The 17,903-nt window shown below is 35.3% G+C and overlaps 2 protein-coding genes and 1 pseudogene across 2 annotated transcripts; all 3 read right to left on the bottom strand.

Annotated features, from left to right (window-relative positions):
• Positions 1-8,385: 8,385 nt before the first annotated feature.
• Positions 8,386-9,885, bottom strand: LOC120120656 (40S ribosomal protein S25-3-like). The gene is made up of 4 exons (XM_039140233.1): positions 9,817-9,885; positions 9,638-9,712; positions 9,413-9,547; positions 8,386-8,559 (listed from the first exon to the last, which is right to left on the bottom strand). Exons 1-4 carry the CDS (start codon positions 9,817-9,819, stop codon positions 8,419-8,421), a joined length of 354 nt encoding a protein of 117 aa, XP_038996164.1. The 5' UTR covers positions 9,820-9,885; the 3' UTR covers positions 8,386-8,418.
• Positions 9,886-11,064: 1,179 nt separating this feature from the next.
• Positions 11,065-14,307, bottom strand: LOC120120670 (annotated as a pseudogene).
• Positions 14,308-16,379: 2,072 nt separating this feature from the next.
• On the bottom strand, positions 16,380-17,592 carry LOC120120673 (phosphatidylinositol/phosphatidylcholine transfer protein SFH8-like). The gene is made up of 3 exons (XM_039140246.1): positions 17,371-17,592; positions 16,830-16,962; positions 16,380-16,708 (listed from the first exon to the last, which is right to left on the bottom strand). The coding sequence occupies exons 1-3, from the start codon at positions 17,590-17,592 to the stop codon at positions 16,380-16,382; spliced, it is 684 nt and encodes a 227-aa protein (XP_038996177.1).
• Between the last annotated feature and the right edge of the window lie 311 nt (positions 17,593-17,903).

Raw genomic sequence — 17,903 nt, forward strand, 5'->3', positions numbered from 1 at the left:
GTATCGATACTCATATAGAGAGTATCAATACCATAAACCCGATCTCGATACCTGAATGAAGGGTCTCGATACTGAGATAACATAACCATTTTGGTACTGATACTCATGAGAGTCTCTACCAAGGGCTGAATATTGATACTCCCTACAGGGGTATCGATACTACCTTTTCTCAAGGTTATTTGTAAATTGTTGGTATCGATACTCCTAGATCAGTATCGATACTGATAAGCCAACATTAATACTACCTCTTTTTCAAAGATAATAAATTATGGGGAATTTAGAAAACACAGTTGAGGGACCCAACCACTCTTTAAATCCTTCAACAAAACATCAAGTGAAAACAATATGAACAAGTTAAAATTTCACTTAGAAACCATATAACCTAGGAACAAGGGAACGATTGTATGTTAGAACATGGCCAACTCTAAGATTGTGCACTAGGCACTTCTTTGCTATCTGGGCGTAGATGCCCAAGGCTTGATAGAGCAGTTAGGGGTGTGCAATCCAATGTAAAATTTTGGATTTCCCCCTAGGTAGGATAACAACACCATAATGCCTACCTTCGTATGTATTTTAGTTAGCACATTCGTATGCTAGCAAGTATGTTTCAAGTACGTTATAAGTATGTTTTATGTATGTTCCAATAGAGGGTGCATGTAAGTTTGGTGGTACTGAGCTTGTAAGCTCAGTGTTCGAAATTTGTTTCCATGCGCATGTTAGGAGCATGAGCTTTTTGAGGAGCCATTATCTAGATCGTTTAGCACCAAAAACTGTCTTTTGAGTGTGTCTCGACTTTTGTACTAGTGGCATGTATTGTAAATGAACCCGTGTATGTCAAGTCAAGGTTTTATGTTCAAATATTTGTAAATTTAAACTCAAGTTATTTTGTCTCCTAAATTTGTAAAGAAAATATTATGAAATTATGAATTTATGTATGACAAACTACGAATTTTATGCAATGAATAATTATTTTAAAAGAAAAATTTTGGTTGGATGCTCCGACGGTCTGTGTGACGTCATAATCTAGTGATCTTCAGGTCGTACTAGATTAGGACATTACATGTGGTTTCGTTTAAGTCACCAAACTTTTTTTTTCAAAATCATAACTAACATTACGTTTTTGGTTCATTTGATCAACAATAGTTAAAATATAATGGTGACGTTAACATGTCATCATAAGGTAATGTCACATCATCATTGAAAAAAAATGTCAAATCAATAGTTCTGTTAATTTTAACAGTAAATGATTAAAATGAAATCAAAAAACCTAAACATTGTGAAGATTTTGAAATAGAAATAATTAGATAACCTAACTGAACCAAAGTGATAGTTAAGTGATTAAATACATAATTAATCTTTTTTTAGTTGAGAAACTTTCTCTATTTGTGATAAGAAAAAGCTTTTAAATTCATATTAATTTGGAGTAAGTACAAGATGATATGTTCTAAGATAACTCTCAATCATTTGACTGCATCTCAGAATCCAGAAAATTAAATGATTTATAATGATAACTTTTTTATTATTATACTTCATTTCTTTATTATTATCGTAACTCAATATTTTGTGACAGTATAATTTCTAATAATTTTATAAAGTACAGAATGAACATATTACATTAAAGTAAATATAAAAGTTGTTGAATAAATATTTATATGTTGAAAGATATAGTGCTTGAATTGATAACGAAAATGACGTGGTTGATGGCTAAATAATACTCCATGTATATATTATTATATATGATAGAATAAAATAATTCTTTTTTATATTAATTTATTAAAATCAGGACCAAATTGATAGAATATAAGTAACAATGACTAAATGTGTAATTATACCAAATATTTTAACTGCCATGATCTTCTCCGTTAAATATTACGAAAAGTGGCTTAATTGAATACATTTAAATAGTTAAGTGATCTGATTGATAAAATTTTAAAAATAGTGGTCAAAATGAACATGAGCAATAGTTAGGTGTCACTAGTATAGTTTATCCTTTATTTAAATAATTTACCTTAATTTTTAATTAATTTATAATCATACGTTGAGCCTTTAGAATTTTAATTTTTATAAATTAAATTAATGATGTTCATAGTTAGTGGTGCTCATCATGCTCGTCGAGTGTGAAAGAATCATCCATTAAATTAATGGTACTTATCGTTAGTGGTACTTATCGTTAGTGGTACTCATCGGCGTATAGAATTTTTCTATTAAAATATAGAGTATTACATGCTACAAAATTTCCCACCATTACATCCTTGGCATCTTCCAATTAGATGTTCTATTAACACAAAAGCATAAATGAGATTAGCTTATTGGTTAGGTCTCCCCAAAAGGTAAAAAAAAGACGAAGAAAAAGAAGAAGGCAAAATGTCAATATTAATTTTAACGTTACTCAAATAATTATCTTAATTTATTAATTTTCTGAATATATTTATTTGGTAAAAAGGGATACTATAAAGTCTCGTTAAAAACCTCCTAAACCTAGTCAGAGGATTTTTTTTACTATAACATTTTAATTTTTGTTTAAAAGAAACTATGTTAGATAAAAACTATTAATTGAATACACATCAAAACATGTTGATAACATGACATTTTCACGCCAATTTATTTAGTTACAATGATAACAGAAGGATTGCCAGCTGGCTGTACTTCTAACAAAATATAACAACTCCTAATAATTTGTCTTCTTTTGCAGATATTGGATTAGTGGACTCATGCTGCTCTCATTCTTCTTAGGGCTGCTCCAACAACGTCTGATCCATATCGCCCTACTCCACTTTAGGTAAATCATTAACCCCTTCTCACGTGCATCAATCCCTAATTTTTTTTACTCATCCCTAACATACACATTTCTTCCCCCAATTCTTCGTGTTTCGCCCTAATTCTTCCTCGTTTTCTCGCCCTTCTCCTCCCACCATGAAAATACCCACCCCTGAGAGGATCCTTGTCCAAGGATCAAAAGAATAAATTGACCTCAGAGAACATAGTAATCCTCCCAAGTATCGTTCGAATCGTCAAGATTAGTCCATCTTACCAACAACTGAGTAACTGGTCGGTTATTACGATTTACAATTCATTTCCCAATATTTTACTTGGTTCTGCGCGAACTGACCCTCTTCATCTACCTTAGGGCTCTGTCAAAGCTGTTAATGTAGCGCCAATATGATTCTTCAACAAACTGTCATGGAAGACAGGGTGTAAACGAGACGTTTCTGGTAAGTCAAGTTTATATGCCACTTCCCCAATTCTTTCTAAAATTTTGTTAGGCCCGTAAAACTTGGCTGCTAACTTTAGATTCTTCCTCAGGGCAAGGAATGTTTATCGATACGGTTGCAGTTTCAGGTAAACCCAATCCCCTATTACAAAAATTCTTTCAGAATGCTTTTTATCTGCCTGTTGTTTCATTCTGTTTGCAGCATTTTCTAATTATTATTTTACAATTTGCTTGACTTCTTCCCTACTCCTCATTAGTTCTCCCACATATTGTACTATTGTTTATGTCTGCCAAACCATTGTAGGAGGCTTATAGCCATATAGAGCTTGAAAGGGTGTTAGGTTTAGGGTTGTATGATAGAAAGTATTGTACCACCACTCAGCATGTGGCAACCATTTAGCCCATTGCTTTGGTTGAAAAAAAGCACAACCCTCTTAGATACTGCTCAAGGCATTGATTCACCCTTTCTGTCTGACCATCAGTCTCAGGATGGTAAGAAGTGTTGAATAATGTAGTAGTGCCAACCTGCTTCATTAGTTCTCTCCAAAAGAGACTAGTGAATGTTTTATCTCTATCTGAAATAGCTAGTTTAGGCTGACCATGTAACTTATAAACATTATCCAAATACAACTTAGCTACCTCAGCTACAGTGTAGGGGTGGGACAAGGTCATAAAATGGCTGTATTTTGTAAATTTATCAACCACAACCAATATACAATTTTTCTTGAATTAAGTAGGTAAGCCATCAATAAAATCCATAATAACCACCTCCCAAGCTTGTTGAGGAATAGGTAAGGGTTGTAGCAAACCTAGTTTAGGCACATACTATACTTAGTTTGTTAACAGATGTACAACATCTAACATATGTAGCTACCATAGTTTTAAGCCCGAGCCAATAAAAATATGATTTTATCCTCTGGTAAGTAGCTTGAATTCCTGAATGGCGCCCATGAAGGGAATCATGTAATGCTTGCAGAATTTGAAGCCTAAGAGACCCAGTAGGACCAATGTAAACTCTGCCTTTAAATCAGTATTCCTTTGGAAAATTTCCAATTAGGATCAGCAGTAGCATTCACAATTAATATATGATCCAATCAATCCAATTTGTCATCCTTATAACTGCCTTCAACTTCTGTCACCCAACTAGGAATGATCAAAGTAGTCCCCATAGCCATCAGTTGACTATGATCTTCCCATTGCCTAGACAAAGCATATGCCACCATATTTGACTTACCCTTTCTGTATTGAATAGAGTAATCAAGCCCCAGTAATTTAGTCAACCCTTTCTTTTGAATAGTGGTGGTCAGTTTCTGCTCCAATAGATACTTTAGAGGCTCATGATCAGTTTTAATAATAAATGGCTTACTCTCTAGATAATGTCTCCACTTAGAAACTGCTAATAAAATAGCAAGATACTCCCTTTCATAAATGGAGAGGGCATCATGTCTAGGACTGAGAGCCTTACTTAGATAAGCAATAGGTCTTCCCTCTTGAGATAGCACAACACCAATACCTCTTGAATTAACATCAGTTTCTAAATAGAAACTCTTAGTGAAATCAGGTAAAGCTAAAATAGGAGCAATACACATAGCCTGTTTTAGGTTTTCAAAAGCATTCAAAGCTGCAGAAGACCAGTGAAAAATGTCCTTAGTAAGCATTTGAGTTAAGGTTTACTTATAGAACTATAGTTTTTAATAAACCTCCTATAGTAACCAGTTAAACCCAAAAATCCACGCAGAGACTTTAAAGATTTAGGAAGAGGCCAATTCTTCATAGCTTCTATCTTAGTAGGATCTGTTGCTACTCCTGCTGCTGAAATAATATGTCCCAAGTACTCCACTTGGGTCTGTCAAAAAAAAACACTTGGACAGTTTTGCAAATAACTGATTGGCTTTCAAAACCTCCAAAACCAATTGCAAATGAGTAATGTTCTATAGAATTACTGTAGACTAATATATCATCAAAGAACACCAAACAAACTTTCTAAGAATGATTTAAACAAATCATTTAATGCTTGAAATGTAGCAGGGGCATTAGTAAGACCAAAAGGCATTACCTTGAATTCATAATGCCCTTGATGAGTTCTAAATGTGTGTTTTGTAGATCCTCCTCTTTAATTCTGATTTGCCAATAGCCTGACCTTAAGTCAACTTGGAAAATAAACTGCACCATATAGCTCTCTAATAGATCCTCCACCACAGGAATATGAAACTTATCCTTCACTGTAAGATTGTTTAATTTTCTGTAATCAACACAAAACCTCCAAGTGTCATCCTTTTTTTTATTAAAAGGCATGGAGAAACAAATGGACTCTTGCTAGGTTGAATAATAGATGAGGCTAACATTTTAGCAATCTGTTGTTCTACTTCAGTCTTCCAGTTATGAGGAAATCTGTAGGGTCTTAGATTAATAGGACTAGAAGGTTTGAGAGGATAGCATGATCATAAGTCATTGTAGGAGGTAACCTTGTAGGTTCAACAAAAATAGAATGATACCTCTTTAAAAGAGGTTTGAGAGCTACAGGAATTGACTTAGAAGTCTCAGTCATACTCAGCAGAACCATATACCCCAAAATAGTTGCATCAGATGCTGTCATTTTCAATAAAGTAGCACCTGAAATCTGCTGCAAAAGCAGTGAAGGTTGTTGTCCATGTATAACAATAAAAACTCATTGTCATCTTATTGAAGTCCATCAAAATTGGGCTAAATAATTTCATCCAATCAACCCCTAAAACCATATCACTTTCTCCCAATTTAAGGAGTCTAAAGTCATGTATGAATGAATGTCCTTGCATCTGCCACTCCACCATATTGCATCTAGTTGAACTATAGAGTTGTTGGCCATTAGCTACTGTAATAGCTAAAGGGTAGGGAGTTGGAACTTGAATTCCAGCATCTGCCCATTATGGTGTCAAAAAAATGTGTTACTTCCGTCAATCAGAATATTCAAAGGTCTGCCTTGAATTATTCCTTGATCCTCAAAGTATTATGGCTAATACACCCAGTAATAGCATTCATAAATATTTCTAAACTTTCTTCTTCTTGCACTATCTGCTGGTCTGAGTTAGTAGGGACAGATTCTGTAGGAATAATATTCTCCTCTTCAATCATCATTTTAAGTTTCTGTCTTACACTGATGGCCTGACTGAAATTTTTCTCCACACTTAAAACAAAGGTTATTTTGCCTATGTAATCAACGAGAATATGTTTAGGATTGGAATTTAGTATGGATTTAATAGGTATTAGCATTGAATTTTTCTTGAAACTATTATGGGGTTTGGGTAGGGTGGGACCTTAAAAAGGTCTCAACTTTCTGTTTTTAAATTCCACAGATAACTGTAGGAATAATATTTCCTCTTCATCATCATTTTTAAGTTTCTTGTCTTACACTGATGGCCTGACTGAAATTTTCTCCACACTTAAAACAAAGGTTATTTTGCCTTATGTAATCAACGAGAATATGTTTAGGATTGGAATTTAGTATGGATTTAATAGGTATTACATTGAATTTTTCTTGAAACTATTATGGGGTTTGGGTAGGGTGGGACCTTAAACGAAGGTCTCAACTTTCTGTTTTTAAATTCCACAGATAACTCATAGAGCTTAGCTTGTTTGCATGCCTCAGATAAATTTTTAGGATCTAAGGCTTTTACTCTATGTTTGATGTCTTCTCTAAGTAAACTTATAAAAAGTGAGTAGTAAGCTGAATTCCTCCACAATGATAGAAAAAGACCTATCACTAAATCTATGACACAAATCAGCTTCAAACTCATGCCATGTTACATGATGCTTCTGCATAATATAGCCATTAAACCATATTTCTGCTTTTCCTGTAAGATACATTGTAACCACTTCCACCCTCTGATCTATAGGAATATTGCATAAGGAAAAAAATACTTAAGACACTTCTGAAGCCACCCCCTAGGATTTATACCTTAAAAAAATGGTAACTCAATTTTGGGTCTATGCCACATAGTCCCAACACTATTAAAAGAACCACCTGGTCCCCTGTTTTCAGCTTCGAGTCCAGCAAAATAAGTATATTGTTACGTTTTCATCCATTTGATTCTCAGGCCTAGAACTGTTCCTAAGGGCTAAACAAGCATCAGGCCTATCTTTCAAAATCTCTGGTTCATCAATTTTAAGTGAATCTTGACTTATCCTTCATATAGTCACCAAAACAGGATTTTTCTCCCCATTTTAGAGTTATTATGAGTGTTTACCTGATCAGCTGCAGACTGCTCTTGTTCACCATTTTTGCCAGTTAAAATCTTCAACAGCTCCTCCACATAGCCTTGATTAGTGGACATTCTTGCCTCTAGAGCAGCAATCCTGTTTTCCTTGAGTCTCCCACCATTTAGGTGGATTAGACTCATCTTGGCCTTGTTTCACCAAAGTTGTTAGTTCCTCCATCTGTTTTTTGCAACCTCGATAAATCAACTTCCATACTCTGATTCTTCTTTGTCATGCTACTGATTTACTTGCTAGAACCGAGGCTCTCTGATACCAATTGTTATAAATGGACGATTGAGAAGAGAAATTGAGAAATAGGTAATAGGAAATAGAGAGGTTTTAGTGAAGAAATTGTTTGTTCATTCATAACATACTGAAAAATATCAACTCAGCCAATTTATTAGTTATAATGATAATAGAAAGATTGTCAGTTGGTTGTCCTTTCTAACAAAATAACAACTCCTTAGAATTTGTCTTCTTTTGCCGATACTGGATTAATGGACTCGGATGCTCTCATTCTTCTTGGGCCTGCTCCAACAACGTCTGATCCATATCGGCCTGCTCCACTTCAGGTAAATCATTAACCCCTTCCTCACGTACATCAATCCCTAATTTCTTTTGCTCAATCCCTAACATACACATTTCTCGCCCTAATTCTTCCTCGTGTTCTCACCCTAATTCTTCCTCGTTTTCTCTCCCATCTCCTCCCACCATGACAACATCATGCCTCCTAAAACCTAACAGAAGCTTGGCTCATCTTCCATTTAAAATTGAAATCTTTAAATTCATGATCTGCATTGTTTGGATTTGAAAAAATATTTCACTATCTTAGTAATAAGATTATCTCTAATTAAGTTACTTAACACGTTAGGGACAAATTTAAGACAGCTGAATACGAATTCTGAAAAGTATGCATTAAACCAGAACAATTCTAACAAAATCAACTCAAAATCGAAAGGCAAGACTGAATCAAACTAGCTATGCAAAATTCTAACAAAACATCTAGGTATTGTTGCCCTAGTGTAAATCTGCTGGCTTGAATGGGCAGACACCAGCCTTATCAGTCCTTTCGCCATCAATTCCCTAATAGCCTTCCTTGCAAGCGATCCGTTAATCTGAAAGGTGCACACAATACCATGTCAGACATTATCGAAACAAAGCTTTCGTTAATAGAGTTCAGACAAGCATCCACGTGAAGACATATATACAAGAACGGTGCCAAGCCATAGCCTACAAATATTAACCAGCACACAATAGTATATGAAAAAATGAATGTCAGACTGCCATTTGACGCTTTTAGCTGCGATACCATTCTATTTCTTCTAGCTAGTACAAGTCATTCGATAACCACATATGGGGATTAATCAATGGAATAAAATCCATCATCCAAATCCAAGTTTCAAAGTACAGCACCCTAATTCAGTCCGTTAATGCAACAATCAGTGACTAAAGCATAATTAAAAGATGTATTCATGCAACATCTGAAAGTTGCATACAATACCATGTCGGACAATATTGAAACAAAGCATTCATGTAATAGAGTTCACAGAAGCACTACTGCCATAGTCTACAAATGTCAATCATAACACCGGTCTATGAAAAAGAAAATGTATTTCAGATTCTCATTTGACGCTTTTAGCTGCAATACCACCCATTCTATTTCTGCTAGCTAGTAGAAGCCATTCGATTAACAAAACATGGACATAAATCAATGGAATAAAACCCCATCATCTAAATCAAGTTTGTATTCATGCAACAATCAGTAACTAAAGCATAATTACAAGATAATGGGAAGTGAACTGCAACAAGACGTGACAAAAAAAGGCAACTTAAATTTCCATATATTACAAAGAGAGAACAACCATCAAACTAGAATATAACAGTATCCCAAATTAAAGAGGATCCAGTCAAATAATCAACATGCAAAAGAGGAAATGTATTTAAAAAAACGAAAGAAATGAAAAGTACCCTCAAACGATCAGAGAGGATAGAGGGAGTGATAAGCTTGTATTTAGGAGCTTCAGAGAGAAGTTTGTCATAGGTAGCCTGGTCAAACAGCACCATATTATTCACCTTCTCCTTTTGCTTTCCCTTGCTCCACTTCTGTAAATACAAAAAAGAAAAACCCAAGTTTTACCAAATCATATGCAGCAGAAAATCAACCCCATTGAATAAATAATTAAAAAAAATAACCTTCTTCTTCTGCTTGCCACCTCCAGACTTGGCTGGCTTGGAGGAAGGAGGAGGGGCTTTGTCTTTCTTCGGGGCCTAGCAAAAAGCAAGTCAAAAAAGGAGTTAGTAATCTAAAAACAAACCATAAAGAGAATGACAAATCCGATGACTTCAACAACGGAGGAGGGAGATGAACATACCATGGAATAACAAAATATAAGCCTTGGGTGGAGAGAGAGCTTTGTCCGCTGCCAGAGCTGAGAGAGACAAGGAAGGGAAGTCTATTTTATTCTCATAGTGTAAACTTGACCTAGCTATCTAAACTGTCGACCTCGGCCCAGTGAAAAGCCCAATATTAAGGCCCATATCTACTGAAGGTCAAATCCTCGTAGCAAGCCCTTGCAAACTAGAATCCAGGACACTTAGATGTCTTTTATACATATAATGGAAGTGATAATTTTAACTCATTTTGTTCAATTCAATACATTAAAATTTAAACTTTTGATTTTGCCTAAACGATATAGTGTCTTATACTATTAGACTAATTAATTATTAATTAAATTTTAGTTTTTAACCGTAAATTTTTTTATGTATTTTTGTGATGGATAAGGTGGAATAAGAATACTTAATGAAGGATTTTTTTCCTACATAAGTTTTAGATAAAAGGAAACAGTTATAAATAACGAAATTTGAAAGACAATGAATACTATATTTTAAAAGTGATTATAACAGAACGTATTGAACGGTCTCAAAAGGGAGTATTATTCTCTTTAGGATATAAAGTTAGACTGGGTTTATTAGATTCTTTATTTTACCATAAAAAAAAGATTACTAAAATTTTTAGACCCTCATTTCTAAATTCCTCGATGTGACACTACAATTCTGTCTGTAGAACTTGTATTATCAATGACTAAGAAATATATTAAACATATATTACTTTATAATCGCAAAATATTATTAAAAAAATATTATAATAAAAAATAATGTGTAACGTTAAAATTCGTCATGAATGTACGATAGAATATTGTTAAAATTTGTCATGAATGTACGATAGAAGATTATTTTGATCTCTATATTTTAAATTTTTTTAACCCTTAACGTTTTAATTTTAGTCACGATAATAATTTGCATAAAAACTTATATATATATATATATAATATATATATATATATATATATATGTTAAGACTTGAATCAAATACATTAAAGTTATCACAACTTCATCGTTTCCATTGAACTGAATCTTCACCAAGAAAACATTTCATGCTTATATTGTGCCTATTGCTAAGCTATCATTGTTTTCTATAATAATTTCAATAGTTGAGATAGTGAAGCAGTAGTGTTATTGTAATTCATCGACATAAATTGGAGGGGGAAAAAACCCAAAAAATAATTTGGATTGTAATCTTATTTGTAATATTTAACTTCATTTGGATAATATTTGAAAAAAAGTGTTGCAAAACAACATCATTTCAGGTCTCCATGTTACTAGTTTTAGTCAAATTACAAACCCTCGAAAAACCGAATGTGGTCTTCAAATGTCTCGCCGTGCCGGATTTTGGTCACCGAGCCATCTTCTTCGACCTGAAAACAATAGAGTTCCAAATTCCCATTTATATCTTTTACCATTAAAATATCATGCCAATGGAGTAAGATTATCATTGCTAAAGAATAAAAATCTTGAAATATGAGAAGCTTGCAACGTAGACGAGGTCGAAGCTCATTACCCAGTACTCAGGCGGACGCATCTTGAGATTGTACGTTGAGGCCATACTCATGCAGTATGCACCTGCATCGTGGACGACTAGGCCAGTCCCCTGCAAAAATAGAACTTCAGAAGATGTAAATCTCGAATGATTAATGCACCGATCAGTCTCCTTACAGGAAAAACAAATACCTTAGCTGGGGTTGGAAGTTCTCTCTCTTTTCCCAAGAAATCTGCGGATTCGCAAACAGGACAGACAACATCAAATGTAAAAACCTCCGTGTCAGGAGGTGCAGGAGAAACCAGTTCTATATGCTGCAATCAAACAAGAATGGTCCATTTAGAATGGACGGGTATAAATGTGTAATTCAGAATACACAATAAAATTTGATGCCGATGACTAGCTATGGTTAAAAAGAAATACTAAAACCAGAAGCTAAATACGTATTCATTGCGACATTGACTAAACAGATAGGTGAAGGAGGTGAGACTGTGCTAATAATCAACGACTTCAACACAAGTTCAAACCAAAGGCACCGCCACCCAGGATTGAGACATACTTAAAACAAACAGTAAGATGCACCGACTATACTGGCATAAATTTGTCAAAAGCTCAACCCATAAATGATGACAGTCATACCAAGTAAGACGAGTATCAGCATAAAATCCGTTAAAGCTTGAAAATGAAAAATGATGATACCATCATATCGAGCAAGATGAACTAAGCCTTTCAATAAGAAAGATTCTAGCATATGGTTTCATTCAACAACATTTAAGGAATGATTTTGCTTTGGGTTCTGCGCTATGGACCTGTTTTACCGATACTTACTTGGTAAGCATCATAAAGACTTGGACGGATAAGTTCAGCCATACTGCCATCGATAACGATGAAATTTTTTGTTCCATTAGTTTGACTTGCAATGAGTGACCTGCCCGGTTCAATGATTAGATTAAGATTTCTTGAAGTGACCAATTCTCTGACCTACACCAACCACCGTCAAGAAAAACACATTATTAGTAAAAAAATTAACGTTCCTATCATAGGAATTCCGATACTTCATAACACGGCCAAACAAGGGAATCACCATAGCCATAATAAGTATCATATCATCTATTCAAAAAGCGAAAGAAATTTTCACATAGTATATGAACTGAAAATTAGGATGCACTTGTACTTTATTGTATAAAGCACGTACAGAGAACACTTTAGATTCCAGCAAAAGTGTGATACTATGGCCTGAAGCTCCTATTTCTCACACCAGGTGGCCAAATAATTCATGCATGAATAAGCCAAAGACATCAAAACAACAATTTCAAGATTTAGAGTCCGAGCCTTACGGTGTCAATGAGATCTCTAGGTATGGGAAGGACGGCACCGGTGTGGTAGTAATCTATCCCCAATCCACCTCCAATGTTCAGATAATCAACTTCAAAACCTTGGGCACGGATTTCGTCAATGTAGTTGACCATATATATCCACCTGAACAACATTGTGTATTGACTTCAAATTAGAAGTTGCATGAGAAGCAATAGCATATTAGCATTGATGTGCAACTTCTGAATAATAAGACGATAATACTATTGAAAATGGAAAATAATCTAATTGAAGTGATGGAACTCTGGAAGCATCTTAGAAGCACGTGCTAGCTGATCCTACATCAGTCAACTTGGTCATCAGAAAAAAAGGGTCAGCCACTGCAAACCTGCCTCGAAATTCTCTAACCAGATCTAACTAGGAGAAAGCTAAATCAGATAAGCATGATGTTGCTAACACACCTTGGTAATCGTCGAACCAAGATGACAATGGGCTCCCACAAGCTTCAGCTCATTAGGGTGTGCCTTTACAGCATCCAGAAATCACGGCAGCTTCTCGTTCCTAATACCGAATTTAGAGTTCTTGTTCCCCGTGGCAACATATGGATGGACCTACAGGGTAATAGTCAAATCATTTAAAACAGACATTTAAAAATCAGATTAAAAAACATGCTCTTATCATCTCTTAAATCCTGATAGTATAACCACTACATTACCTGAGGATCCACATCGGGGTTGATCCGAAGTAAAACATTAACCTTCCTGCCAGCAAATTTTGCAGCTGCAACAATATTCTCCAGATCAAATTCACTATCCACATTCACAAAAACACCTTCTTGGGCAGCTAGTACCAAATCCTCCAAGAGCTTTCCATTTCCATTAAATATACACCTATAAATCCAGATATAAGCACCAATCAAATAATATAAGCAGTCAAACAAAAACCATAACATCAACTTGGCAATGGCACATCATAGACCAAGGTGAATACATTAAAATTCACATGTCATTGCAATAATTCCTTCTATTATACACAAAAAACCAAACTTTTGATCAAACCTTTTAGAAAGTTATATCCTTCTGTATCCAAAATGTGAAACAAAAACACAAGTAGTTTGCAAAAATAAAAACAAGCATTGTCCAGTGTAAGAAAATGTACTTAGTTGGATCGAAACCGGCATGAAGGGCCAACTTGAGTTCATTGCCACTAACAAGCACAGCACCACAACCCAACTTCCTCAAATGCTGCAAAATCTTCAAATTATTATTGGCCTTAATAGCATACCCAATGATGGAATTCTTCAAGCCTTCAAGAGCATCCTTATAAGCTTCCACATTCCTAGTAATCTGGGGCTTACTGTACAAATAAAAGGGTCTCTTTTCCACCTTTCCCATCATGTCCTCGACCTTGATATCCTCACAGTAGAGAAACCCATCTGACGATTTCGTGAAACAGTGTTCAAAGGTGGGGCTCTGGGTTTTAGTAGTGTTTTGAGAGAGCACGGCTTTGAGGGAGAGAGAATGGCGTTCGAAGAGATTTTTGGATGGTTTGAGGGGCAAAACGGGGAGTTGGGTAAATGGGTTTTGTTTCAAAGGATGTTAAGGGTTTTGGGAAGAGATGGGGAGGGGGAGAGAAGGCTGTGAGTAGTCGCCGCCATGAATGATGAAAATGCAGCTTGCTTGTGTTTGTTGACAGCTAGTGTCAAAAATACAAGTGAAAATTAGGTTTCCAGTTGTAGGAATTACGAAGCAAATTTAATCAGTAAAGTTTCAGACTTCATTATGAACTAGGATTGGGCTGTACGCTGTTTTATCAGTCCATTTCAAAAACTGGGCTCTGCGGTCTGCATAAATCAAACAACAGTTGAAGCATTGAACTTGAGATGTAACCCAATTAACTTATGCACAGTAAAAATAATCATATAATATGAAAAAAAGATGACACTCAAAATCTGTCAAATAATTATATATATATATGATGATCATCATATGATGCTAAAGCCACAATCTTTAATTGAATTTCATATTATGAAATGGTATTTGGATATTCTACACATTAACTCTTTGATATTATGATACAGATTCCTGAGGACGATGAAATCCGATCTCGAAAAAGCAAAGCAAAGGCTGATATGCTCCAAAGGAGGATGGATTTGGGGGGGCGGACATGATCATTGAGGTAAAACAAGGAACATTGAATCACACCTGCTATATATACGTACACGCATTGCAACCTTCTTATCTGTGTTCTAAACTTGCTTCTTTCGGACTGGTTTTGATGTCAAGGACTTTGATTTCAAAGACTACAATGAAGTGATTGAGTGTAATCCACAACGATATCATGGAGTTGATGAAGATCGATGGACGAACTGTTTATATCGAAAGGGTCAAGTCGATGCTAACAAGCTGACTTGAGTCACAACAAGCGGCCGATATCTAAAGCACCATGTAAAGGAGTTCGAGAAGACCTTTTGCTGTTAAGTTCCCTGCTGCATCCATTGCTGCAGAAAGGCAAATTAATCAGAGCACATCCATTTTGGATCTTGAAGGAGTGTTATGTGAAATAGGTCATATATGTGTGTCTGTGTGTGTACATATATGTATGTCTCAAAGTTTTGCTTGGTTGCAGGTCTAATACCTATGCGCTAACTAAATGAACACTTTTAGCAGGGCCTTAAAAGCTTCAACAAGGCTGCAATGGAGCTCCTACAGCGCCTTCAGAAGATCGATTTTGACAATTATCCCGAGATAATCTTACTTAACTTTCATTTAGCAAAAGAGTTTCTTTCAGCGAAAACGAAGCTAAATCTATCCCTTCTATATTGCAGACTCTTAACCGCATGTTTATCCTCAAGCTGGCTCTGTATTCAGGCTCCAATGGGGTGCGGTTAGATCGTTCCTCTACCCGAAGACGATGTCAAAATTCCATGTAGTACGTAAATTCACCATGTTGCTTGAAGTTAGATGTGATTTCGATAATCACAACGTTGATGAGCAATTTTATGTTACATTTCACCAGATTTTGGGTAACAAATGTAAATTCACCCATTGAACTCATCCTTGTATTCCGATCGTGGACAAGGGGATCGATTCTTTAAACTTTCAACTACCACCAAACTTTCAACCGCTACGTAACGATAGTTTGATGAACCAACATGATAGCGTTCTATCACCACCACATTGTTCTTTTTTTGGCCAAAATTGCATATTGTTGGCAAGTGAAGGATGATGGGACAGGAATGATCACCGATGAGCTTCGTTATAAGTATCGTAGCCATGATTCGCTTGTCTAAATTGGAAGAGGCGGTGTGTTTTATCATACGGAAACCGGCAACCATGCCGCCGGAGAAAGAGCAGATGCTGAATGGTGCATTAAGAAGAGTTTGCGTCCTTGAAGAAGAGCTATCTGCAACCAAGAAGGTATTAAATACTTAAATTTTAAGTACTCAAAAATCCCCGTGAACTTTAATTGCTTGTTTTTCCTTTGTTGAATATGCAGGCACTTCAGGAAGCCATTGATAAACAGGAGGAATTTTAAGAAGAAGAACAAGGAGAAGGACAAGGTTTATAAGTTGTCAGAGCTTTTATACGGCACATCAAATGTTAAGAAAATAAAAATAAATATCATTTAATCTTTAAAATATATTATAGTTATATTATTAAATTGAACCCTCTGTGTTTCTTAGAAATTAAAACAATAGACCTCGTAAAAAGCTATGTTGTGTAAAACCCAATATATATAGGATTATTTTAGATGTACTGGAAATATTTTGTAAGGCATCTCAGATGGCTTTGCTTGTAGTGTATCAACTTTCTCCTCAAGAACCAACCTCTTGAGCACAGAAGATAATGCATCTGCGTGAGAAGGAGGTGGAGATGGAGAAGGCTCTTCCCTTTGAGTTGCATCAGGGGTAAGGTCAGTACCAGAAACTGTGCCAGGAAGCTTTCTGGTTATATTGAAAGCTACTGAGCGCAGCAGAGTGTAAAGTGTCATGAAAAAAGCCATAGCAGTAAGCAAAATCCGAGCTTGAATTCCTTCTGGAGCTCTGGGAGTTTCAGGCAATGTTAATGCACCTGAATTGGAAAATACCATTTCATTTTCTTAAGCGTGTTACAATCAGGCTAAACAAGTTTTTTAGAATAAATATGTAGAATCTAAAAGGGTAACACAATATACAAGAGTATATTTGTTGATCTTTGGAAGCAGAAGGCATCAGGGGGGATGTTTGTTTATTCCAAGTAGCATCAACAGCTTTGTCAACCATTGGAACATATTCATCATAGCCTGAGAAGTTACCAGGGTGGTTTGTTTTCCCAACAACCTTAGTCTGCATGAATTACAAAGCCAAATAAGAGGATTAGCAACATTGCCAAAAATGACAACGCTAATAAACTTGGGAGGAGAATCAGATAAGATGAATAATGAAGTCATCATGAAAATCATTAGTCAAAGCATACTCTTGATTGACAGCCAAACAAGAAAACCCTAAAAATGCAATTAGCAGATTGAAATGAAAATAAAGCAAAAACAGTCGCACTTTATAACCAGTTTCATACTGTTGAACTCAACATTCCAAATCATTTTAGTGCTCCAAAGGCAGAATACTATATTAACTTCTCTTGTATCCGACAGTATATAAACTCATAATGAATGTAATCTGACACATTATGAGGGACAAGCAATGGAATTCGATTACATAGCAGATATAAAGGATTATAATGTCAAAAGAACCCACTTCTTCAGGAACAGGGATCAGCCTAGGCTGTGAATAGTTCCTCATTGCTTTTGGGGATGCAATATCTTCAGCTTCTGATCCAGATTCTGCAGTGGATGTATCCCTACCTTTCAACTGCTTCACACAACAGAATATGCAATGAGATAATGCAAACAGAAAGGTCAAAATTTTAGTCAGAATAAAAGGATCATTACAAGTTAGAAGAAATTCAGATATTACCATAAACTTTTTGATAGAATGAGGCAGCAATAGAATGTTTGATAAAAATATATACATCAGTAATCTAAGCGAAAAATGGCAAAAGTTGCATTGCAAAATAGAGGAAAACAAAGATAGACAACAATATAACATGTCATGGATGTTCTAAAGCCCATTTACCTGGAATCAATAATTTCAAGCAATTTGCTCTGGTACTTATTTCCAGTAACCTAAAGTCAATGCACACGCTACATATATATGTAATAATTACAAATCACCAACCAATAAAGGGAATGAAAATTAAAAAGAAAAAAATATACTCAATTTCAAAAATA

The sequence above is a fragment of the Hibiscus syriacus genome, unplaced genomic scaffold (genome assembly GCF_006381635.1).
Source record: "Hibiscus syriacus cultivar Baekdansim isolate YM2019G1 unplaced genomic scaffold, ASM638163v2 tig00110344_pilon, whole genome shotgun sequence".
NCBI lineage: Eukaryota > Viridiplantae > Streptophyta > Magnoliopsida > Malvales > Malvaceae > Hibiscus > Hibiscus syriacus.